This window comes from Aedes aegypti, chromosome 3, assembly GCF_002204515.2.
Source record: "Aedes aegypti strain LVP_AGWG chromosome 3, AaegL5.0 Primary Assembly, whole genome shotgun sequence".
Classification (NCBI taxonomy): domain Eukaryota; kingdom Metazoa; phylum Arthropoda; class Insecta; order Diptera; family Culicidae; genus Aedes; species Aedes aegypti.
The window spans coordinates 127,174,097-127,200,747 of NC_035109.1; the positions used below are offsets into that span (position 1 = coordinate 127,174,097).

The following is a 26,651-nucleotide window of genomic DNA, read 5'->3' on the forward strand; positions in this document are numbered from 1 at the left end:
ATAGTGTGAGCAATCCCATCATTATTTTTTCTAGTATTTCAGAAAAAAAAATGTTTCAAGCGAAAACCTCTACCTGGATTTTTTTAAGGATTTTTCAAGAATTCCTACAGGATCTTTTTAAGCTTTGAACCAAGAATTCCACTGAAGAGACCTCTGAGCATTTTTCTCTGAAAACCACTAAAAAGATTTTTTGACGTACCCTTGGCTAAGAAATCTCGTGGTTTTCCCAAGTATTTCTGCACCAGGGATTCTTCCAAAAAATATTTTACTTATTTCAAATATACCCCTTGAGATTTATCTGAGGTTTTTTTTTTTAAGTTTGAAATCTTCAGATAATTGGAAATTCATCTTGGATTCGTTCATTACTACAAGGAGTTTTTCAAATGATTGAACGATTCTATTCTTTCACATATTCTTTCAAGAATGCTTCCTAAACTTTTATAAGGAGTATTAAAACAAAGCATTTAAGGAATTTTGTTGAAGTTCCAGGAAAATATTTTTTATCAAAAGAATCTCTGCAAGTTTTGTTTTTCAAGGTGTGTTTCAAAATTTTCACTAAGGTACAACATTTTCACTGGGTGATATGAATAAAAAACGTTGAACTTTACTACATGTAGCATCTACTCAAAAACAAAATCCACAAAGTTTACTACACTTTTGGTATGAATAAAAAACTTTTCGAACATGTAGTACTTACTACTTTCGAACATGAGCAGTGACTGATGCTGCACGTTAAGAAATTTCCATTCAGGGTGCAGAGTGATTCTGCACGTAAAGAACAATCTATTCAGAGTGACGCTTAAAATTAATACAATCATGCATATGGCGGAAATGTATGGAATCTAATCGATTACGCGACAATTTGCACAAAATCATGAAGGTGCTGTAATTTGACAAGATTTGTAGTGTAATTTTGCGATTAGTCTGGTATTCTCTTTATGTCTATGATTTTATGATGATGGTACATCAAAGAATTTTCTGAGTGGTTTTCGGTCTTCGCCAACGCCAGCGATTGATGTTTTTTTAATATTAGCTTAACATCTATGAAGAGATCTTGAGACTACAGCTATCAAATTAGGAATTACATATTTTCTAGCACCAATACTGAGAATAGAATTTAGAGAGGTAGAATTTTGATGCTCCCCGTGTGTTTTCTTAACAGCATGTAGAATTCCGGAAGTTCTAAGTGTTTCTGTGATATTCTCGTTATTTTGGTGGGGTTTCTGATAGTATCCTTGGAATTTCTAGAACTTAGAACGTAGAGATTTTAATGGGAACTGTAGTGATTCCATTTGTAGTCGTAAGAATTCAATGAGGATCTCTCCTAAAAATCCAGGGTTCCCTTTGAAATTATTAAAATTCTTATCGATTTCACAAAAAATCCCATTGAAATCTATAAAATATTTACCGACATTCAAAAGGTTTATATTAAAGCTTTACTTTGAAATTCCGACGGAACTGGAGATCAACGGAATCTTAAAGGTTTTTACAATAATTACAAAGATTGTATTCAGAATTACAAATATTCACACAATAATTCGCAGGAATCCCACCGCAATCTCATAGATTCTTACAGAAATACCGTCTACAGAATTCTAAGAGATTAGTATCCGGAATCCCATTCCCACCCCAATTCTAGAGTTTTTACCAGATTTCTAATATTTCCGCAATATTCCTAGAATGGTATTTAAACTTCCAGAATTATCATAAAAAATCCGACATCCCTATCGGAATCCCAATGTTCCTACAGGAATTCCCGAATTTCAAAGGAAATCTGAGAATCTGAGATGTCAGAATTTACACGTAAAATTCAGAATTACATTATAAATATCTGAATTCCTACCGACATCCTAAAATTCCTAGAAAATAACATGATTATCGTAATGCCAGAGTTCACACGGATATACAAATTGCTACTGCCAGTAATCTTACCGGAATCTCAGAATTGGCGGGGCGAATGTTTTCGTCACCTCAGAACTCCTAAGCAAAACTCAAAATACCTTCCGAAATATCAAAACTCATATCGTTTTCCCATGATTTTTACTCAAAAGTAAATTATTCCATTCAATTTCGCAATCTCAAAGCATGAGTAGCAACCTCTTAAGCTAACTACCAGTAGCTTTGTAGTAAATGCTACCTTTATTCATAGCAACGCGTTGTTTGTAGTATGTTCGAAAGGTGTAGAAAGGAAAATGACACAAACATATTCCACTCGTGTTCCACATATAGCGTTTGCTACCGAGATTGTAGTAAACTCAACTTTACTACATTTTATTCATACGGCCCACTGTATCCTGTAGCGTAACTCAGCTTAAAATTCATATCATATCAATACTAAAATCGAATGTTTCATCTTTATTGTCTCTTTGATCTGTTTTGAAAACTACATACAAAAATTCAATGAGTTGCGCAACACTATAATTTCAGGTATATGTCCAGCGATTTCACCAGATATTTTCCTATACATAATTTTGGGGGCCCGGTGCGGAAAAAAACTTAATGTTGTATAACTTCGTTTAAGCGTGTAACAATGCTCTTTTTTGTTTGCAATTATCTTAGTAATTTAAGAAATCCTCTAAGACTTACTCATGTGTCAAGGAGTTCTTTCATAGATCATTAAAGAAGTTTGTCAAGGGTTGCTTTAGAGTTTGAACAAGTTTCATTACCTTGGGATTATTTCGAGGAATACCTTCAGGATTTTAATCAAAAACCTCTAATAATTTCTAAAATAATCCGTCATCATGCGTGGTAACGTTATTCGAAGACTTCCATAGGAAAATTCTGAATGAATTTCTGCAGGAAACATAGGAAAAATCTAGTATTTTAGAATGACGCTATTTGAACTTTAACACTTTACTTTACTTTTGCAAAAGAAAAAAAAAAGAAAATAGTAAGACCACTAGTAAGGCGAACAAATACATTTGAACTCAAAGACACGATTCTGTTTTTGCACGGGGGATACGTAGCGTGCAAAAAGAGTTTTCAGTTAAAAATTTCAAAAACCGTGCAAACAGTAAAACCTTTTTTCGACGTTTCATGCAAAAATAAGGTTTAGGTGAAAAAAATGTATACAAACTTTTCAACACGGCCGTGTAAAAAATACGTGCAAAAACAGATTCGGGTGTATGTTGCTTATCTTGACAGATAGCCCTAGTGAAGTGAAGTGTTAAAGTTCAATTGGTGTACTCTAATAATCCCTCCATAAATATAAAAAAGCTCAAATGACGATTCATTGGAAATTAAAAAAATCCTGAAGGCATTTCTGGGGAAATAACATTGTTTGCAATAATTGAAATGACCTATATAATGTAAAACAGCTTGGAATTCAAAATCAATAATGTAAAAATACTTTAAAAGCAGAAATCGCGTGAAAGAAGCATAAAACAATGTTTTATATTTTTATTTTAGCTTTGTACACTAACAGAAAGTTTAACATAAGAAGATCGATTTCATACGCCTTTGAAATCGTGAATAAAGGCACAAGCCGGCCATTGTGACAGTCATGTTTGGATTCCGACATGTTCCACCATAAGGGGAGGGAATTGCATCGGATGGTTTCAATGTCTCAGGTATCGATTATCTTGGAATTGCTGTTTAGGCGGTTGATAAGATTAGGCAAAGGCAAAACACATTTATTTGGTGCAATAACAGGGCTGGTAGCAGATCTCTGTGTAGAGACGACCACTATTTTAAGACAATTTTTTTTTTATTGATGGACTTTTTTTTCTATCTTTATTAACGAGATTTTTAGCCCTGGGCTAGTTCATCTCGGGACCAACGGCTTTACTTCCCTTCCGAAGGAAGTCGTCACTGAATTTTTTAGTGACTATCTCGAGGATGGGATACGATCCCAGGTCCTCGGCGTGAGAGGCGTGTGTTCTAACCACTACACCAGGTCCGTCCCCGAAGGACTTTAAAGTACCGTCAGACGGGGCTACTTTTGATTCCGGGGGCTACTTTGGACACTCCCGTTTTGGATTTATTTGCAGCATAAATATTAATCTGAGCCATTTTGTGTCTTCAGCACTTATATTAGCCCATGTATTAACCAGGTATTATCATTTTATGAAACAGTATCAACAATAACAAGATAAACAAAAAAAAAATGAAAAAGTACAAACACACATTCACAGGGTACAAAATATTTGGTATGTAAACATTGTTCGAATTTTTCAGCTATCGTGGAAAGTTATTAGGAGCGTCATGAAACTATCAAATCGTCATGCTTCATAGAAATTTTTATAGTTTAATGGTAAAAATTGTTGTTTTACACAAAATATTGATCAAAGGTCTTAATTTTACGACTTTTATTTTATACTAGTGGGCCCGGCAAACTTCGTCTTGCCATCAAGTAGGCTGTTAAAAAACGCTATGGATCGTCCCATACAAAATGAAAGTTCTGTTCACGCTCGTTTTTTCGACTTTCCCGGTGAATATCCTGGAATTTTTATACACACAAACACATCGGAACACTTGACGAACAAAACGGAAAAATAATCATTCAAATCAGTTGACCCGTTTGGAAGCCATTTCGTGACATACAAACACCATTTCATTTTTATTTATATAGACTAGTGGTCCCGGCAAACTTCGTCTTGCCATCAAGTAGGCTGTTGGAAAACGTCAAGAAATCCCCTATACAAAATGATACCATAGTCTTCTCCCGTTTTCCCCATTATTCCGGAGACTTTTCTGAACTTTTTCCTCGCACGAACACGTCGCATCCCTTGTGGAGGGCAACAGTGAATAACTTGCGTCAATCCGTTGACTCGTTCTCGAGCCATTTCGTGACATACAAACACCACTCCATTTTTATTTATAGATAGATAGATAGATAGATTGAAGTGTTGGTTTGTGTATTTTACAACACAAAAAAAACAAGGATTGGAAAAAGTTAATAACTATAAAACATATACATTTCAACACTTGTAAATAGTAAACTCACAACACAACCGTTAAAAAATAATTCTCAGTCATATTTTACATGAATTCACAGTACAAAGCAATTGTAACTTTCATCTGCTAAAAATAAACTACCTTTACGTCATCTCAAAACTATTAGAAACAAAAAAAAAAATATCAAAAGTAAAATTTAAATTATTTACGATCTTGTGAAACATTATTCTTGTACTTCATGGATTGCACTTTAACTAAAAATTACTCTTGATTAGAGTAAGGTGGGGCAAAAGTTCGACCTTAGTGCTATAATCAAAGTTTCCAAGAAAATAATAGCAGATGAAACAAAACAAATACCATACAGCGAACATTCAAGATATTGGCTATAATTTTGCTCAACAAACTTGTGTCAAAATATTTACCCATTTTTAGTTATAACAGTTTCAAAATTGATTGTCTTAAGCGAACTTTTGCCCCACCGGTGGGGCAAAAGTTCGTTGGCTAAAACACAAAATATCAATACTTTTATGCCAGTCATACTTTATACCAGCCGTAAACTTATGTTTGCAGAAAAATACACACTAAATTTTCATCAAAATGTGCCCAAAATAGGGTTGATTGTAGTACACCCAAAATATAGCAGTTTTTCGCAAAACTAAGTGGAAATGTAAAATTTTTGAGACATTTTTCGCACGATCAGGCAAATTTTGCTAAATTTAAAGATAATATATATATTTCAGGCAATTTGAAAATTTTTCCGTGAGTTTATACATGGGTCGAACTTTTATTTATTTATTTATTTATTTGATTACTTCCATCGGACATCATGGTCTTAATGAAATACTAATACTAACACAATAAAAAATGTAAACATAGTCAATTTATAAAACGTGTTCTGCTTAAGCGTTGTCTAAAAGTATTTGTCGTCAAGTTAAAATCAAATACACCATAAGCTTGTCGGAATTCATTGCAAATGGAATTTAACGGATCATTTGCTCCATAACCAGTATTCCTGGAAGCTATCTGGATCAGTTGCCTTGTCCGTAGTACGCGCTCTGGAGCATAAAATTGCACATGTTGAAGCAAAGCAGGACAATCAACCTCCGTACGAACAATTTTCGATCCATAAACAGCTCGGCTATTTTTGCGCCGGACGTGCAGCGGTTCCAGTCCCAGCAATCTGCAACGATGGTCGTAAGGAGGCAAGTTCAACGGATCACGCCACGGTAGATCCCTCAAAGCATGTCTCACAAACTTACGCTGAACTGCTTCTATTCTGGTTATCCACACTGCCTCATAAGGTGACCATACTATAGAAGCAAATTCTAAAATGGATCTAACCAGAGAACAGTACAAGGAACGCAGACACATCGGGTCGTTGAATTCTTTTGTAATTTTTAAGATGAAGCCCAGTTGACGGTTCGCCTTGTCAATGATAGTGGCATAATGCAGTTTAAATGTCAATCTGTAATCCAACAAAACGCCCAGATCTTTGACCTTGTCCACACGTTCGAGTTCCTGACCATTTATATTGTAATCGTACAAAATTGGTGATTTACAGCGACGGTATGAAATCACACAGCATTTGGAAACGCTAACAGCCAGGAAATTCATGGTACACCAGCGTGCGAACTGGTTCAATAGCTCCTGGAGGTCTCTGCAGTCCGCTTCAGTTCTCACGACGAGGAAAATTTTTAGGTCGTCTGCGTAGATTAACAAACCGCCATTTGCAAGAACGATAGTCACATCATTGAAGAACAGCGAAAACAATAAGGGTCCCAGGTTGCTGCCCTGCGGTACCCCAGATGCAGGGTGAAAAGGATGCGATACAGTAGATCCAACCTTCACACAGAGACTCCTGTTTCTAAGGTACGATTGCAGCCAATTACACATTCGTGTTGAAACACCGAGTCGGAGTAATTTCGCCAACAGAATCTCGTGGTTCACAGTGTCAAAGGCAGCCTTGATATCCGTGTAAACAGCGTCTATTTGCGCTCCATTATCCATGGACCTAATGCAGGTCGAAGTAAAATCAACCAAGTTACTTTCTACCGACCGCCTAGGGAAGAAGCCGTGTTGAGCCTCACTAATATAGCAACAGAACGAGCTGAACATTACTTTATTAACAATGGTTTCCAAGCATTTCGCACCTGCTGAAAGGGATGTTATTCCACGGTAGTTGGCAAAATCGGTCTTATCGCCCTTCTTGAATACCGGCCGCATGAAGGATGTTTTCCAAGCAGTTGGAAACAGTTGCGATTGCAGCGATTTGTTAAAAATGCTTACCAGTGGAGCCACCAAAGAAGCACCGCATTTTCTAAAGATGCAGGATGGAATACCATCAGGTCCAGGGCAATTCGATAATTTAAGCTTCTGTAATGCAGCATAAACCATTGATTCATTGACATGAAAGATATCAAGGTCAACAACGTCACGTGGCACTATACAAGTGGCAGCTTCAGTATCCTGAACAGTAGGAATGCGGCCAACGAAAACGCTTGAAAACTGCTGTGCAAAAAGCGCACACTTTTCATCTTGACTGCTTGTGAAAACATCTCCTCGGTGCATTGTTGTTGGAAGGCCGTGCTCTTTCCGTTTTGAGTTGACAAAGTTCCAAAAACTCTTCGGATTCCGACGAAGATCATTCTGCTTCCTGGAGACATAATTTTTGTACAGAAAGCGATTGTATCCACGGTATATACGACTAGCCTCGTCCAACTGTCGTTTGAAATGTGCACATTTTTGACGATTGTATTGTTGAAGCAATTTATCACGTCGACGTCGGAGGACACCAAGATGTCGGTTAGACCAAGCCGGTTTTCTTGGCGGTCTGTTCAGCGGAACTGTTTCAGCAATGTAATTATGAATAATGGCATTAAAGCATGTTACTGCACTGTCTACATCAGAGCACTGGTGTACTTCGGACCAATCAACTTGGGAAAGAAGACTGTTTAGTGCATCAAAATTACAACGACGGAAGTCTCGTTCCGAAAGGTCGATGTCCTCGTAGAACGTCATTGATGATGGTATTTGCACGGAGAAATCAAGAGCAGGATGATATCGATCAAGTGGGACAACATGTTCTGTCGCTGGAGTTGCAAGTACACTTTTTTTACTGGAGTCATCGCTAAACACAAGGTCCAACACGCGGCCACTGGAATTACAGATCGAATTACGTTGTCGCAAGCCTTGGAATGCCATGTTGTCGAGAAGAATTTGACTTGCCGATGAAATGTGGGAGTTTAGTGCATCAACGATAGCGTAACCGTTGCTCAATAGCCATGCCAAACGGGGTTGGTTGAAATCACCAAAAACTACAAGCGGACTTGCATCGCTGCGTGAACTGCAGACCTCGGAAATAACATCGAGATGAAGTTGCATAAAAGTTCCGTCTTGACTTTTGTCAGGAGGAATGTACAAAGCACCAATAAAAATATCAGTCACTTGAGTCGACATTTTAACCCACAGTTGTTCAATATTAGCTCGAGTAGAAACAACTGTCGCTCCAAACTTTTCTTTAACGGCGATAAGAACGCCACCACCACGACGGCGAGAACTGTTGGTAGCGCAACGATCAACCCGAAATACAGAATAATCCGGAGAAAACAGCTGACGAGATTCAATGCACTCATCAAGCCACGTCTCAGTGAAAACGTAGACATCGTAGTCTAATTCCGCCGTAGACAGGAACACATCATCAATTTTCGTTCGTAAGCCACGCACGTTCTGATAGTAAATTCGCAGATCGAATGGCATATCACTTGGGTTTTCAGGGCATCGTTCCGGACGTTTATGCTGTGTAGATCCTCCAGAAACATTGAATGGGATCGACGGCTTCGCAGTTAATTGAAGTTTTGGTATCGCAGAAAAACAAGCAGAATTCCGTGAGGGGCCCGCTATCGCCAATTGGGGATCGCCCAATGCAGTCGTCCAGTCGTGAGTCGGTGAGTGCATCCTTCGGAACGAGGTTTCTGGAATCGACGAACGATACAGCGGATGAAATGCTCGGAAGATCAGTGTACTTGCCTTTCATAGGAGCTCGGAAGACCCCATCTTCCAAATCACACGCAGGACCGGGACGGCTGCTGGTCGCTGGCTGGAAGGGCTCGACTGCGGTGAAAGGAATAGGGGCTTCCTTAAGACTAGCGGAAAATGTGCGCCCCGGTGTCGATTTCAGAGGTGTTGAACGTGAATGGATTGATGACGTTATGCTGGAAACAACAAACGATACAGCGGACGAAATGCTCGAAAGGTCAGCGTACTTGCCTGTTGTAGGAGTTCGGAAGACCCCATCCTCATGCTCACACGCAGGACCGGGACGGCTGCTGGTCGTTGGCGGGAAGGGCTCGACTGCGGTAAGAAGAGTAGGGGTTTCCTTGATGCAAGCGGCAAATATGCGTCCCGGTGTCCAACTTGAAGATGTCGGTAATATTTGGATTGATGGAGATATGCTGAAATCAACGAATGGTACAGCAGACGAAGTTCTTGGAAGGATAACGTACTTGCCTGTTGAAAAATTTTGGAAGACCTCATCTTCCTTCTCACACGCAGGACCGGGACGACTGCTGGTCGCTGGCGGGAGGGGCTCGACTGCGGTGAGAGGAACAGAGGCTTCCTTAATACTTGTGGCAAGTTTGCGTCCCGGAGAGGAGTAAGAGTTGACTTCTTCCATTCTTACTCCATTAAAACAACATCTTCGGTCGAAAGGCTCAGCGGATCGTCGGATGCGGCAGCAGGTACAGGACGCCAAAAATTTTCGTCAGTTCTGTTGTCAGTAAATTCTCTGTAGACCACACCCTTCGGCCACGTTGAAGTGGATAGCGCCTTAGATTTCATCTCCATGTTCATTCCAATTTTGAAAGAGATGAAGGACAATGTACTCATGTCCCTTCCTTTGCCCACCAGTCGGATAACTTGCACATCATCAGTACCGAGCCGTTTTTTAGCTAATGCACATATTTGATTGACTGATACATCTCTAGCAATCCGTGACAAATATAACCAAAACTTTGGTTGATTTGGAGGCACTGTAACGATGTCGAGTGACGGAGAGGGAGTACTACCAGTTCCCAATAACAGAGGTGGTTGTTGGTTCGGGATTGATTTAGCAACAGTACTAAACAGCCTCCGACTCCTGGTGAACCTGGGGTCAACACCAACGCGTTTGGAAGATTTCGGAGTACAAGTACTTGAGTTTATCAGTTTGGCGAAGTTGGTTCGAATTTCCGCCTTCAGTTCATCCATTATTTCTGTTTTGAGATTTTTCATAATGTCGCTATGGGAGTTGAGGGCATGACCTTGACCCACTTCGTAAGCTGCACGTGCAGTATTTCGAAGGCGCATATCCTTCATAAGCGCCGTACATGAAGGACAAAACCAAAACAGCTGATTGTTTCTCATCACTTCTTCAAACACATCGGCAGCAACCGCACAGCATCGAGGATGAAAAATGGCTTTACAGAAGCCTTGGCATTCGACTTGGATATCACCGATATCACCAGCACATGAACAACATACCAGTGACATATTGATAGGATTTTTTCAAATGTTACTCTTGAAATTTTCACTCACGACCAACACGTATCGATAAACTATGATGTCCGATAATAAACAAGACAACACACTCAGTAGAGTTAACCTGTTTTGTACGGGTGTATAGGTACGGTAGCCAGAGCAAAGTGCAGTAAGGGTACACACGAAGCAAAACAACACAGATTTTTGCAAACCGCAGAAACGCGACGAGAGTTTAGTGGATAATATTCTCAAATTATTCCGATCTCTTTCCGGTATCTTCACTTGCTAATGATGCACTCAACGATCCACTACGCAACAAAATAAGATTCGACGGAAAAGGGTACTTAAACACGCAAAATATACGATTTCTTTAGCAGCTTTGGAAACATCGAACATGTAAACAAAGCACGGTGATAACACTTTGCCCCGCAGATTCGAACTTTTGCCCCGCTATGAGCCAATTTTTGTTTCCAATAATTTATGCAAAATCTAATACACGTAAAAGCATCCTTATGATAGGCCTAGAAACGCCCTTACATAAAATATTGAAAAATATTTTATCTTCATTTGGTTCCATGCATCGAAAGTTTGACCAAAAATTACAATATTCACGTCGAAAAACAACAAATAGCTATAACTTTTCCAAATCTCAATCGATTTTTATAATATTTGGAGTGAAAGTCTCTTACTTGAATAACATTCGAACCACCATGACATTTATGAGATTTGTTTTGAATTGAGCTAGAAATCTTAAAAAGAAACTCTTACCCCACTCGAACTTTTGCCCCACTTTACTCTACAGGAATTAATGAGATCCTTCTACATATCATTCGTGTAACATTAAGAAATCAGAACGAAAGTTAATCATTATAAATCAGACCTTATCAATCGTCACAGTACTTGATACTTACACCGTTAGTTTGTATCAACTTGAATAATCGAGCATGCGTAGCTGACAGTTTTATTCAAAAAGAAGTAAACTTGAAGTTTCGTACTGAAAACTAAAAACTATGAATAGCATATTTTGCTGAAAAGAGTTATATAGTTATGTGTATTTTTTCGCACTTTACAATTTTCTTAATTATGTTTATCAACGAGAAACGTTCAAGAACATCATAATTGACGATAATCTATAGAATCAGTTCAAAATTTATGCGAAAATAATCATTTTATTATCAAATCGTATTGCTTTCTAAAAGTGTCCAAAGTAGCCCCTTTTTTTGTCTTGAAGGACACACATTTTTCGCTACTCAAGCAATTTTTTTATTTCTTGATGGATTTGCTTCATATATTGCACATTTGTTATGAATATATGCAACTTAGATATATGCATGAATAATCGAAATCTATCGATAATTCTTAGAGCTACAAATCCTCAAAGTTGAAGAATGTGGAAATAATGTCAAAAGAAGCCCCGTTTGACTCTCTGTTATTCAAAATAGTCCCCAAATATACTATTTTTCGTTTTCTCCTTGTAATGAAACCTGTTACAGAAGTCTAGAAACTCCAAATAAACATTCAGTTTCTCTTATGCGATTATTCTCAAATGTGTTTGTTCTCAGATTCTAGTGAATTCTCTAGGGATTTCATTAGGAATCCTCTTTAGACAACCTTCTAGAAATTCCTTCAGAGATTTCTCAAAAATATCGACCTGAAATTCCTTCAGTGAATTTTTAAAATATGTTTAGAGAAATTTTCAACTATCTCTAGTAATTATATCAAAGATTGCTCTGAAAACTTTGCCAGATACTATAACAGAATTTCCTCCAGAGATTGTTCCATCAATATTTCTATTGATTCATCTAGTAGTTACTCTAGTAGATCTTCTAAAGTTTCCTACAGGATGTTTTTCGCAAAAAAATAATACAGGTTTATTCTGGAGTTTTTGAAGAACATTGTTTAAAGATTTGAGGGTTCATCTAAGGAATTACCCCTAAATTCTCCCATGTATTATTCCAAGAAATATATTAGGAAGTCTTCTAGGATTTTTTTCAATGAATTCGACCATTGATTCCTCATCTCTCTTCGAATTAATTCTGGAGTAGTTTCTCAAGTAAAATCTACATAAATACTTACTAAAACATGTCATCTAAGGTTTTAATCCAGCAAATACTACAGCAATCATTCCGGTGTTTCTTACACATTTCTTGGGGGTTCCATTTGATGTTTTCCATCAATATTCTGCAATTAGCAGTTTCCAGCAAAATACATCAAGACATCTTCAAAAGTTGTTTTATCCTGGCAAGTGTCCATCAGCAATTTCTACAGAAGTTTTATCAGAGTAAGATTTAGTATAGGATTTGTATCAGTAATATCAAAAAAAAAAAAAAATAATTTATCTTTAGACAACTTCCTAGAGACTGGACAAAATTGTGGTTAAATTCTTCGCGAACTTCCTTGGAAAATTTTCGTTTTCTTGGTTCCTGTTTAGTTTCTTATTTTAGGCTAGAAGTGTTCCTGTTTTCAAAATAATCAGTTGCTACCAGACACGGTGACTCAATCTAATGGATACATGTTTTTGTCTTTGCAGGTCGAGCTTGGTGCAAATTGGATTCACGGTGTGTTGGGCAATCCTATGTTTGAACTTGCGATGCAACATGGACTGATAAGCATCATCAATATTCCCAAACCGCACAAAGTGGTAGCGGCCACCGAGGACGGCAAACAAGTGCCTTTTCAGGTGCTACAGGAAATCTATGAAGCCTACGTTTGTTTCCTGCGGCGGTGTGAAGAGTATTTCCTTTGTCAGTATCTTCCGCCGCCGGATGTTCACAGCGTTGGAGAGCACATTAATCTAGAAGCTGAGTTGTATTTAAACAATATAGACGACTACAAAGAAAAACATCTGAGGAAGTTGATATTCGAATGCTTACTTAAACGAGAAACATGCATCACCGGATGCCATAGCATGGACGAAATTGATTTACTAGAGCTAGGAAGTTACACAGAACTACAAGGAGGCAACATAGTACTGCCTTCGGGATATAGTTCCATTCTGAAGCCATTGTGTGATACGCTCCCAAAGGAAAACATCATCCTTTCGTGTCCTGTAAAAACAATTCACTGGAAACGAAAAGGCCGGGCTCATTCAGGCAATAATAACTCAGACGCCATCCTTGAGGAGGATGAAGACGATATCGATTCGGATGATTCGGACAAGACAGTAACAGAAGTGCCGATCGGTGACAATCCTAGTAGTGGTGATAATAGCTTAAAGCATAGCACGTCGAACGTTCAAATCGAGTGCGAAAACGGTACTATATTCGAAGCAGATCACGTAATCTGTTCGATCCCGTTGGGTGTGCTTAAGAAGCATGGCCAAACGATGTTCGAGCCTAGCCTACCGCAGTACAAACTGGAATCGATCGATTCGCTACTGTACGGCACTGTAGATAAAATCTTCCTAGAATACGATAGGCCTTTTCTCAACGCCAAAGTCAGCGAGATCATGTTCCTATGGGAGCACATCGACCCGGATCCGAACGCCGACGAGGAAGAGTACCTGAAATCCAACTGGTACAAAAAGATTTACTCATTTTCCAAAGTGTCGGACACCCTGCTGCTGGGATGGATTTCTGGCCGCGAAGCGGAATACATGGAAAACATTTCGCACGAAGTGGTCGCCGAAAAGTGTACGGAAATCCTCCGAAGGTTCCTGAAAGACCCGTTCATTCCAAAGCCAAAGCGATGCGTGTGCACCAGCTGGAGCAAGCAGCCCTACAGTTGTGGATCCTATACCGCAATCGCGGTCGGTGCCTCCCAGGACGATATCGACAATATCGCACAGCCCCTCTACTCTAGTCCGCATCAATCCAAGGTATGTATTGAGTGATCACATTTGATTGTATCGCCGGTAACTCTTTGTACACTGCTCACGCTCTGTGATAACTACGTAACAGCTTGCAATCTTTACAACAATCATTGCAAAAAATAATTCCGTGCATTTCGATGATGATTAGATTTGAGCGGGGATGTTTTTTACTGGTACAGCGTATACATTTATTTCTTGATGATTCAAAATATTTACCTAATGTGAATGGTTTTACAAAGATTACTTTCATAGAAGACCATAAAATTCTCGCTGAACATTTAATTTACTTAATTTCCTATGCATCTATGATAGATTCTCTCCTCTCTCGTTCTCTTTCGATTATAACAGTGCAATATTAAAACTGCTGGGAAGTTTTCACTATAGATTGAAAGACAATGTCCTTGGCTAGTGTTTCATACAAAAAAAAAACGCTACAGAAGGGGATAATGTGTCCCAGTTATTGATTTAAGAGAAAGTAAACAAAGAGAGCCTTTCCATGTTAGATAGTTTTTTTTTTCTTTTTGAAAAGTTACAAAAGATTTGAAATAGGGGGAGACAGCACCCAATGCACATAATCGAAAAATGGAGAATCATGGTCCAATCAATATAGTGTATTAGAAAAAAAGAAAGCTATTATAGAGAGCAATATTTGCGCAGAATAACACATCCTTGTAATATGCACGCCTTTTTTGGAAAAGTAAAGATGTTTGAAAACTAATTTAAAATCGACTTTTCGCCTTAAACTTTAACTTAAATAATAATGATTTTGAATATTAAATAAACATAATGAAGGACCTAGACCGACTGTCGAATCAAACCGAATAAGCAACACAAGAAAACACCCCTCCGACTGCCTCACCAACAGCGAAAAATACGATATCTTTATCGCTTCTTCGCTGAGCCCCGGCGCCTTTTTGGCTCCAAGTTGTTCTACACACAGAGCATTTTCGATTGTCGACCTTTTTGGGCACCCTATGCACTCCAAACTAGGCGGTAAGTCCCGACAACCTGCTTTTTCCCATGAAATTGCCTGCGACCTCAACCTTAATTCCGACTCTAACCTGGAGGCCACGAATAGTTGGGGCGACAACCGACCAGAAGCCGTAAGAAGATTGGAACGGTTGAACCGGCCTCAACGCTCGGCGGGTGAAATAGGATCCGAGATAGATAACAACGCAGATGAAAGTTGCATCACTGCAGTTTCCCCTTCTTCAAGCTTCTCTGAGACCTACTCCAGTACGCACTCGCACCCAAATGTCAATCGAAACGCTCCGCTGATTCTCCAGTGGAACATCAACGGCTTTCTCAACAATTTGTCGAACCTGGAAATGTTGGTAAATCAACACAAGCCCTTGCCCAAGTAACAATTTAGATTCTAACTGGCTTTATTTATTTTTATGATAGTTTTATCGTAGATTTGCATATTCTTCTAGGTTTTATAGTGATTTTCACACAGTAGAAATGATCTTGAACCGTTTTTGGTTTCAAATACTTCTTCAAGAACACTTCGGATGGATCACATAAAACTTCATTTTCAACAAGAACAATTGACCTTGAAAACAGTTTTATGAAACTCTCGTACTTATCTGTAAGAACGCGCTCGAGCGAGAGTAAGAACTGTTTGTTGAGAATATCATGAATTTCTCCCCCATCAATCAACGCACTAATATGTACATTATTGATTGTACTATTACGAATCTTTGCGTGGATTTTCGATCTGTTCTTCACGGAAGTCGTTGTAGAACTCACGGCGCACAACTTACTAATAACGCAAACAACCAGTTCCAGTTGTCTTCCTCCCCTTGGCCATGATATAGGAGCGGAACTGGACCACTGGACACCTTCTTGCAAGGTGGACTTCTAGATGTGGTTAAATGACCGATTGCTTTCTCTGCTCAATATCTGGGCCTTATTAAGAAGTTACCCACAGATGGTAATACTTACCTATAGTCGTTTTGTAGTTTTAAATATCATGCCGTAACGAAATCTAGCATAAACGTTTTTTTTTTCAAAAACGAAAAGTGTAAATAAACAAACGTCAAAATGTGCTTCTCTTGAATAAAACGAACGAATCTTATCACGTTCTTCAAGAAGATTAGTTTGTCTTCATCAAGAACGCCTTAAGCCTAAGAACTCTCAAGTGATATTTGTTACGCTTGCCCGAGTTCAGCAAAATTTATCATGGTTGTATGATGGTGTTGAGTAAAACTACCGCCATGATTGTAATTATCGATGCTTTGGCAAGGGAGCCATGATGGGAAAATCCATGTATGCTGGATTGTTCAACATTTTCGGGCATCAAATTGATGAAATTGTTTTTCTGAAAATTCAATATTGTCGAGGCGCTTTGTGCGTTTCGGGTGTTTCATGCATGATATTCACGATGTAATAAGCGTGACAACCGAAACACAGGTAGGAATCGAAGAAAAACAGCGGAAAGTTATCATCACATATGTTTTAATTTGCATTGTGTTTTATTATTGATTGATAATTTTATTAAGAAGTATTTATAAATTCGTTAGCCAAACCAATATGATAAACATATTGTGAGTTTACCATGTCTTGAGAACTACTTGTGGGAGGTTTAATGATGTGCTGAGGATTGTCATAAGTAATGATTACAAGTTTCAAGAGATACTTGACAGTTGCTCTCCAACACCGTCTCTAGTGTGGGCCACTTTAGTGTTATGAGAGGTTTATCATTGGGTTAGCGTAGATTTGTAGAATTACTGGTTTTATTTCAAGTTTTATAGAATTGGAGTAAGAGAATACTTCAAGAATAGCATAAAATGAACTTTGCTACTTGGGTGGTCATCGCTTTGCAGAAGATCCATAAAGCCTCTGTAGATATTATGAACAGCTGATTGGGAAAAAAATTCTCCTGGCACGCAGTTCGAGGGTCCAATTTCTACCACTCGGTTGCGTTAGGGACTAGCAACGAAATCCCATACGAGGTTTTACAACTGGACACCGATCTACCAATTGCAGCTATTAGAATCTCGTGGCCTTTCCCGATGGCAATCGTTAGCTTTTACCTTCCCAACGGTAAATTAGATAACCTAAAAAACCGACTGATCGATACATTCGATAAAATACCTGACCCAAAGATTATCTTTAGAGACGGCAACGGTCACCACACTACCTAGAGCAGTCGCGTTAACAACGCCAGTAGTTACGCGATTTTTGATACTGCAATCGAAACAGGATTATGTGTCCTGAATGATGGGTCTAAAACCTTCATCCGTGGTCGCATAGAAACATCCATTGACATCTCTCTAGCGTCCCACAACATCATCGATCGGCTGCTTTGGTCTGTGGACGACGATCTGCCGGGGAGCGATCACTTCCCAATATGGATCCAATTTAACTCGTCACCGCCAAAAACCTTCCGTCGACCTCACTGGCTCTATGACCAAGCCAACTGGGAAATCTTTCAAGACAGAGTGGAGGAAATTCTGGGGTCTTCCCCTCCGTCTTCCATCAATCAATTCTCGAACAGCATCATCGAGGCTGCTACGGCAGCCATTCTGAGGACTAGTCCCAACCCCGGGCGAAGGGCTCTTTGTTGGTGGTCTGAGACCACAAAGAAAGCGGTCAAAGTAAGACGCAAAGCACTCCGCGTAGCCAAACGACTACCGGCCGACCACCCGGAGAAAACTGCTGCGATGGAAAAATATCGAGACGCGAACAACAGATGCAAGTTTATCATTCTGGAAGCCAAAGAGAAATCGTGCACCACTTTCCTTGGCGAAATCAACGACAACCAATCCTCCGCGGAATTATGGAGTAGGGTGAACGCCATCCAAGGTAAGCGCCAAAGCAGAGGTCTAGCACTCAAATCCGGTAACCAGACGACCCCAATCGTTGTCGCTGACGCCCTGGCCGACTACCTTGGCGACCTTTTGTCCTTTCATCGATACCCGATCGACTTTCAAAAAAAAAAAAAAACATCAACCCACCAATGCCGCTTTGGCTATGACACAAGTGCCAAGTTTCCCCGTTCAGAACTTCAACAAAAAATTCTCTATGGACGAACTCCTCTTTGCCCTGAGTAAGGCAGAAGGAAAATCTGCCGGCCCAGACCAGATTGGATATCCTATGTTGAAAAAGTTACCCCCGATAGGAAAAAGAAAGGCACTAGACCTAATCAACAGCGAATGGTTAGCTGGTACCCTACCCGACAGCTGGAAATGCAGCTTGGTAGTGCCCATTCCGAAAGCTTGTGGTACAAACTAAGATCCCAGCGATTTCCGCCCAATAGCTGCTTGGCAAAAATGATGGAGCGCATGGCAAATCGGAGGCTGGTTGAGTACCTCGAGTAAAACGATCTTCTGGACAACCGTCAACACGTTTTCCGGGCAGGTTTCGACACCGGAAACTATTTTGCGGCTCTTGGGGATATCCTCAATGGGGCAATAGAAAGGAATGAACACATTGAAATGGCCTCCTTGGACTTGGCGAAGGCCTACAACCGAGCCTGGACTCCGAGGATTTTAAAGTGCCTAATGGACTGGGGCGTTACTGGGAATCTTGCCGTCGTTTCCGGGTCAGCATCGAGAATCATCAATCCAAAGAAATCCCCGAAGAAACCGGTGTTCCACAGGGATCGGTTATCGCCGTTACGCTCTTTCTAGTTTGAATGTATGGTGTCTTCCAATCGTTGCCGAAAGGCGTATAAAGGGATGTCCATTAATTACGTAAGGGTTTATGGGGGGAGAGGGGGTCTAAGATTTCTTACGCGCCTTACAATTTATTTATAATTTTCATATAAAAAATCTTACCATGGGGGGAGGGGGGAGTTGAAAAACCCCGAAAATTGTCTTACGTAATTAATGGACCGCCCCTAAGTACTGGTCTACGCTGACGACATCTTGCTGCTAGCTACAGGGAAACACCCGAAGATGGTCAGGCGAAAATTGCAGGCAGCCGTAAATGCAGTCGCTAAATGGGCAAAAAAGTGGGCTTTGAAATCTCAGCAACCAAATGCGCAAGACTACACATCTGCAATTCGAAACACCAACCACCAAAAAAGCTGATCACGATCTGAGAGAGACTCGCGAAGAGGAAAAATATCAACGTCATATGCAGCCCAGATTCCCCTCTCACGAAACGTCAAATGCAGCCCACCGTTTTTATGGCTGAAAAAGTGAAAAGTATTGTGTTCAAAGTAAATTGTTATTGAAAACCTCAGTCAGCGGAGCAGTTTTTTCCAAAGTTGCTGATAAATCTAAGCAGAAGATTAATTATTTCTAATGTCTGCTACGTTTGCTGGCATGAAATTTCACTCAAACGGCTATTTATGATTCGATGTGATGCAAACTAAATCATTTTTTGCTCAGAGGTTCATGTGGGGATTTGAACGGCTTGGTATAAACACAAAGTGGAATAAGAAAAAAAACTCAGCAATCACGGAAAAAGAAGACCGTCTTCGCGAGTCTCGTCTCAGATCACGATCAACGGTACTGCTATGCCAAACAAGAAAACCGTTAAGATCGTCGGCGTCACCCTCGACCGGCACCTCTCTTTGAAAGCCCACTTTAATAGTGTCCGATCGGCATGCAAGAACCGAATCAACACAATATAGTGACTCAAGTATGTACCTTATCAACAAGGGATCGGTAATTTTAACAAAACTATAATTTTCAACTGACATTGTGCAATATTTCTACAATTAATAAGAAAATAGTAACCTCATTTAATTTACTTAACTAAAATCTAATCAGATAACAATACATCAACAATACAACAATACATACTCTGTTCGTGGGCGGAATTATTATTATCCGTTGTACCCTGCGCTCGTCAAATCATTGTGCTCTTGTTCTGCCCATCTTACTCGCTGCGCTTCACGCCTTATACAGTCAAACCTCTATGAGTCGATTTTTGAAGGGGCCATCGACTAATGGAAATATCGAGTCATAGAACAGAAATGCTATGGAAAGTTGTTGATGAGTCTAATGATAGCTGTTTCGCATAATGCCATTTGGCATAACAGTCGTTTGGCATAATAGCCGTTTGCAATAACTGTGAAAAACCTTGAATTTGATCATTCCTTCCATTAGGCAAAAGGATGTTGATAAACTGCTCGCGATCGTCAATTCCGTTATCAGTTATTGAAGTATATCCTTTCTAATATTCATTATTCTAGGAAACCAATTAACAATAAAGCTCTTACATCGACTTGTGCCCCTTCTCGCGTTTAAAGGCACTAATTTTGAGAAATGATAAACAAAGTCGATCTTGTTCCAAGTTTTTCTAGTACAAAAGTCTAAAACATAAAATGCACTGATGTCTGTTGATATATTCGTGAGATTTATGCCATTAATGTTCCGACACAGAAGCTAGCTATCTAAGTCTTTTGCCTTAACCCTTAAATGGCCGGGAGGTACCTTTAATTTTCAAATGGCCACAATTTGGGGACAACTAGATCAATTAATCGGTTTCCGAGCTGTCAAATCAATTGATGCAAAAGCAGCAAAATTAGTGGGCCTCGTGGCCGTGCGGTTAGTGTTGTCAGACATTTAAGCGCATCGTGTCATTGGGTGTGGGTTCGATTCCCGCTTCAGCCATTGCAACTTTTCGTCAGGAATGTTTCTCGGCTGTGCCACTGGACCATGCTTGTCAGTTGTCTAGTGTTGAGTTACAGTCTGTGCAACTAAATGGCTGAAGACGGTGTCCGTGTCTTTTTTTTAAATGCGTTGTTTCTCGTTGATTTCGCTCATTTTTTTCACCGATTAAATAACTTCGTGCGACTAAAGTGGATAATCATGCCTCGGGCCGCAGTACTCCGCACAATAATATGCAAAGTTCGCAATCCAACATAATTATTCGCCGTGATTACGATAAAACTCCGTCGGTAACCTCGAAAATTGACTCCGGCGATCGCAACGAGCTAAAACATATCCACTGTCAGCCTTTCCCAGCCGACGGTCACAATTCTCTCCCGAATGAGATCGGACAATCTATTCAACCGATGGTTGCTACACAGAACCTATTCGAAACGCTGTCCACTGACGACCCTGATGGAAACGTTAACAACAGATCGCAATCGCCACCCAATGCCCCGAAGAAGAATCGCCGTCCTCCTCCTATCACAACCACTCTCGCGAGCTGATGAATCTAGCCGATATCCCGCAGTCCGGTTACCAACTGAAAGCTGTTGAAGCTGGCACGCAGCTTAATGCGACGAACAAGGACGTTTTCAATGCCGTCATCAAGGTGCTACAAAGCCTCCAACGCGTAGTTTTCCACTTACACTCCAGCCCGTACGATTCATACTCTCGGGTCTCGCGCTGTATAATTTGGCGGAGCTGAAGGAGGAATTGTTGCTCAATGCAGTGCGCCATTTAGATGTTAAAATATCCTCTCGAAAACAAAGTGGTCCCGAAGAAACTGTGTTGCTTTGTTCAACACGGTAGTAAAGTGTAGATTTTTCACCAGAAAACCTGACGATTCGGTCCAGTGCCATCGATGTCAACGCCTCGGCCATGGAAAGCGCTTTTATAACATTTGTCCATCCAAATCAAATACGGAAAGAAACCTCTCACAGCAAACTGCAAGCTCCCGGTGAAGGCAAACCTCAAGGATGCTACCGTCTTGCGCAGTCTTATCCGGTGCGCTAACTGCAGTGGTAATCACACAGCTAACTTCCTAGGTTGCCCCAGCCGGCTGAAATATATCAAGCAACTCGAAGAAAATCGTCAGCGTGCTGCCAAGAAAACTACGATGCCATACACCCGCGCACCTCTGACCTCTCTCCCCGTGGATCAATTCAAGCGTTCAAAATCGCCTGAACATTCCTAGCGTCGCTGAAGGACTTTCTTTCTCGTAAGTACCTACAGCAAGGTTCCGGACAACCAGAGCGATGTGCGAATCTTTTTTCCATCACCGAATTTGTTTGCCTGGCGTGGGACCTTTTTTGTAGGATGCAAGGCTGCCGTTCTATGGAGCAACAATTTCTAGCTCTATTCGAGCTAATTATCAAATACGTGTATAATGGCTAGCTCACCCTGCCTGCACGTAGTTAATTGGAACGGAAGATCCGTTTACAGCAAATTGCTAGAATTGTACAACGTCATGGCATAGATGTAACTGTCGTCACCGAAAGCTGGTTGATTGGTTCATTCCTACATCCAAATTTCTCCTGTGTTCGTCTCGATCGGCCATCAAGTGATGAAGGCGACAGAGGAGGAGGTGTACTAAATTAGCTACTAATAGCTTTGCATAAAGGATTGGTTTTCAAGGAAATTGCCACAAACATTCGTAATTTGAAACCCAAAAAAGCGCCTGGTCGTGATAGAATCAAAAACATGCTTCTAAAATGCTTTCCACGAAAAGGGTATGTACCTAGTTCTCGCTAAAATTTTCTCCGCTTGCCTCAAACTATGCTACTTTCCCGCTGACTGGAAACACGCTATAGTTTCCGTCATTTCGAAAGCGAATAAGGACCATTACATACCTTCTAACTACTTATCAATCAGCTTGTTGCCAACTTTGAGCAAACTTTTCGAACGCGTCATTTTGACACGCATCGAGAAACACCTGGAGACAGTTCGTTTGATTCCTCATGAACAATTCGGGTTTCAAAAAGGACATTCTACCAGCCATCAAATCATGCGGCTGGTGAAGGAGGTAAAACGTAATTTCCAGCAAGGAAAATCATCAGGCCTAATCCTCCTTGATGTAGAGAAAGCGTACGATTTAGTATGGTATGGAGCGATCTTGCATAAAATGTTGCTGGATAAATTTCCGATGTCGATCCTGAAAATAATGCGAAGCTTCCTGAAGGATCGTTCTCTTCAAGTGGTTGTAAACGGTTGTACTTCTGATCGAATGTCCGTATCATTCAGTGTTCCTCAAGGTTCTGTTCTGAGCCCTACACTATGCAACATTTTTCCGCCGACGACTTTTTCGCTGATGACACTGGTTTTATTACCTCAAATCGCGACACAGGAACAATAATCGACACGCTACAGCATGTTCAGAACTCCATCCAAGAGTACCAACAAAATGGAAGGTAAAAATCAACCCAACGAAATCGCAAGCCATTTTTTGTTTTACTCGCCGTCGTAGCCCTCGTCATCTACCCAGAGATACATTTTTTACAACGGTGTGGTCACCAAACTGGTTTGGTTGTCACGTGGTCAACTGCCTTCAAAAATGTGATAAGGTCGTCAAAATGCTGTACCCTCTTGTAAAAAGACGCTCCCGTTTGGACCCTACTATTAAGATCCTGTTATACAAAACCGTTCTCAGGCCAACGGTTGCGTATGGCTTTCCTGCTTGGTACGACTGTGCACAATCATACCGCAAAAAAGTTCAAGTTAAACAAAATTTTAGCTCAAGATGATTTATGATTTACGCCCTTTTCATCCGACTGACGAGGTACACCGACTAGCAGGCGATGATTGGTTTCGGAGAAAAATGCCTAAATTCCTGGACAGCTGTTCGTCATCTGTAAATCCTCTTTTACAAGAGCTGGCCGCATAGATTGATGTTATATTATATTTAAGCTTTTCTTTTGTCAGTCTTTTTTTTTCTAAGCAATTTTGAAGGTTTTTTTTGTGATTTTCCTTCCTTGTTCAAATAGTTGCTTGTCATTCATTAACACAAAATGTGCTTTTTGTTCTATGTCATTGTTGAAAGGAAGTCCACATCTCGATAGTTAAACTTTAAACACAAATTGTAATTGCTAAGGTAAAAATAAAAATATTTGAAATTTGAAATAGATCAAAATGATCTTACAATCCTTGGGTGGGACATCCCCCTGACCTCACCTTCTTTTCTGGGTAATAAGAAAAGCGAGGACACGAGTGTATTTTTCCGGAATCCAACTTTTTATTTTAGATATTGTTGAAACAAAACGCTCAGTTTAGAATGGCTTTCTGAACAAAATCGTTAGTTTTAAATTTTTGAGGTCGTGACCACAATGGAACCGGTACCGGATGTTACGGATTATGGTTCCATGGTGTCATGTTAGATATTTTAGAAACCATATCATGCGAAACATCAATTCATTTCTACGCAATGAAATATGCTCATTAGAACACCTGACAGCTCTTAATATTTTAAAAGGCCATATTGGAACAAATTCCGGATGTTCTGGATAAAGGTTCCATGAGGTCATGTTTGATATTATCTAGAAATCATATAATGCGACAAATCAATTCGCATCTACGCAATGAAATCACGCGACAAAAACACTTTATACTCTCAATGGCCACAATGAAACCGGTTCAAAAATACTACAATGTCAACCGATAACAAAAATACTACACGAGGAGGAACAAATAACTCCCCAATAACTTATGCATACCATTTTTTAGTACATACCAAAATTAAGTATTGTTCAGTTGTCAATACCTCAATTTGGTATTATAATGGTATGGAAAAAACTCTTTAAAACAATTAAAAATACTTCATTGAGGTATTGAACAGCTATTGAGGTCTGCTGGAGGTATTGAACTACAATTGAAAAATTTCATTTTTATATGAAAAATATTATTGAGGTATTACAATACCTGATCTAGTTATCAGTTTGGTGTTCGTAGAATATGCTTGAGATATTATTTGAGGTATTTTACCTCTTATGCAGGGCTAATTCATACCTCATTCAGGTATGTAGTATTGGAAATTATCTGGTATGGAATACCTCAATTTGGTATTCAGTAGTTATTTTCTTCTGCTCGGGTAGTCGTTCTGGTGCTTTCGCGATTTTATAATTGATCATAGAAATACACAGTTTGATAATGATTCCATATTTTGGTACCTACAGTAAACTGGTCTACTTCATTCATAAAAACAATTAATATCATTTCAATATCCAATTCACAGCCATCGGTGCTATTTGCTGGAGAACATACCCACTCCAACTTCTACTCAACGGTTCACGGTGCTTACCTTAGCGGTCGAACAGCCGCGCAAATCCTCCTAACGCCTGACTCGCCGCAGGAAATTGTGATGGAATCGGATACCAGTGATCTTAGCTCTTGGATCCAGGGCATCGCTCTGGAATAGTAAGATAGACGACAACTAGAGATTTCCCTGTAATTTATAATAATTTTAGCATTTGCGGTTTGCCGTTACATTTCCACCCCTTGTGCGATCATTTATGTTGGTTTTCTTTTTTGTTAACACTTTTACGTTTCGTTCCTTCCTGTATTGTGCAAACCTACTTAATGTTTAGTTCCGTTAAACCAACTATCATACTAACTCGTGGGTTGCATGTAAATTTCAGTACCCTGTTATATTGTGTTTCCTTGTTTTAAGCAAACATGTTCACTAGACTGATGATTTAGGTTTACACGATAGCTGCAATGGAGCTACGAACTACGCTGCAAAAACCTCGACATAGAAACTTCAGTAACGCACATTTCAAAGTTTGTTTGAATTCCCAAAATCCAAAAACTCTATAAAACGAGAATATTTTCCGTACTGTTACATTACGCAATGGGATTGTGCTCTCTTACTTACAAACTATATTTTTCTGCAGATTTCCATAAGTTCAATCTAGTCCACTCGCATAATCGAACCTGTACCTAAAACTACGAAAACCCTACCAATACACCTTGACTAAGTTATCTAGTTTTACTTGTCTATGTTGTTGAACGCAGAAAACAGTTAATGTGCATTTGTATAGCGATACCAAATAGTAGAAGCTTCAGCAATAGCAATTACACGACGCAGTCGGACGGCTGATTCACACCCGTTAATCCTTAGAATAAGCGTGATGCTTTCAGTATGAACCAATAAACTATTCACACGCCCCCACATATACACAAACCGTAAATTTATAAAACTACAAACGCATTCACAACAAGCATTATAGCGCTCGGAACAGATCCGGTTGAGGAAAGTTGAAAGAATAGACAGTTTGGTCATAAATAAAAAAACACAAAAAGAACTGTTTAGGATTGGACGGTTTTTCTACATAGCTCTATAGTATTGTTTTTTGATTGTAGAATTTGAGGGAATTTCAGGGCGAGACAACGTATAGTATTGTTAGCGGATTGAAAGGAAAATTAACGAAATTTTAGAATGATTCAAATACACAATCGATTCACTGTCAGAGCAAACGATTGCAAAGATAGGTTCTAAGCAAGCGACAAAAGTATTTTGCTAAAAGTAATAAATTGGAAAATATCAAGTAAAATCAAACATTTCAATCAACAGCGAATTATAGGAAATTATTTATGCCGAAATATATCCAATGCGATCGCCTTGCTCGATGTTGTACTTGAATTGTCAATGAATTCTGGTATGGTTTTTATTATCATCAAATGATAAATCAATGAGCTGCGGAGTTTTGTGGGTTCTGCTCGTTTGATCAAGCTTTTGGTATTCCTCAGTACTGTATCTCCTAATTGGCCGCTCGATATCTATGTTTTTTTTTCTAACGCTGAAAGAACCATGGGAAAAATCTCTCCAGTAA

The 26,651-nt window shown here is 39.6% G+C and overlaps 1 protein-coding gene across 1 annotated transcript in view; it reads left to right on the forward strand.

Moving 5' to 3' along the window:
- The window catches only part of LOC5569283 (peroxisomal N(1)-acetyl-spermine/spermidine oxidase), a 31,096-nt gene extending 4,707 nt beyond the window's left edge, over positions 1-26,389 (forward strand). The window contains exons 2-3 of the mRNA XM_001652769.2: positions 12,941-14,227; positions 25,055-26,389. Of these exons, the coding sequence (XP_001652819.2) occupies positions 12,941-14,227; positions 25,055-25,237 (1,470 nt within the window). The 3' untranslated portion in view covers positions 25,238-26,389. The remainder of the gene's footprint in view (positions 1-12,940; positions 14,228-25,054) is intronic.
- The last annotated feature ends 262 nt before the right edge of the window (positions 26,390-26,651 follow it).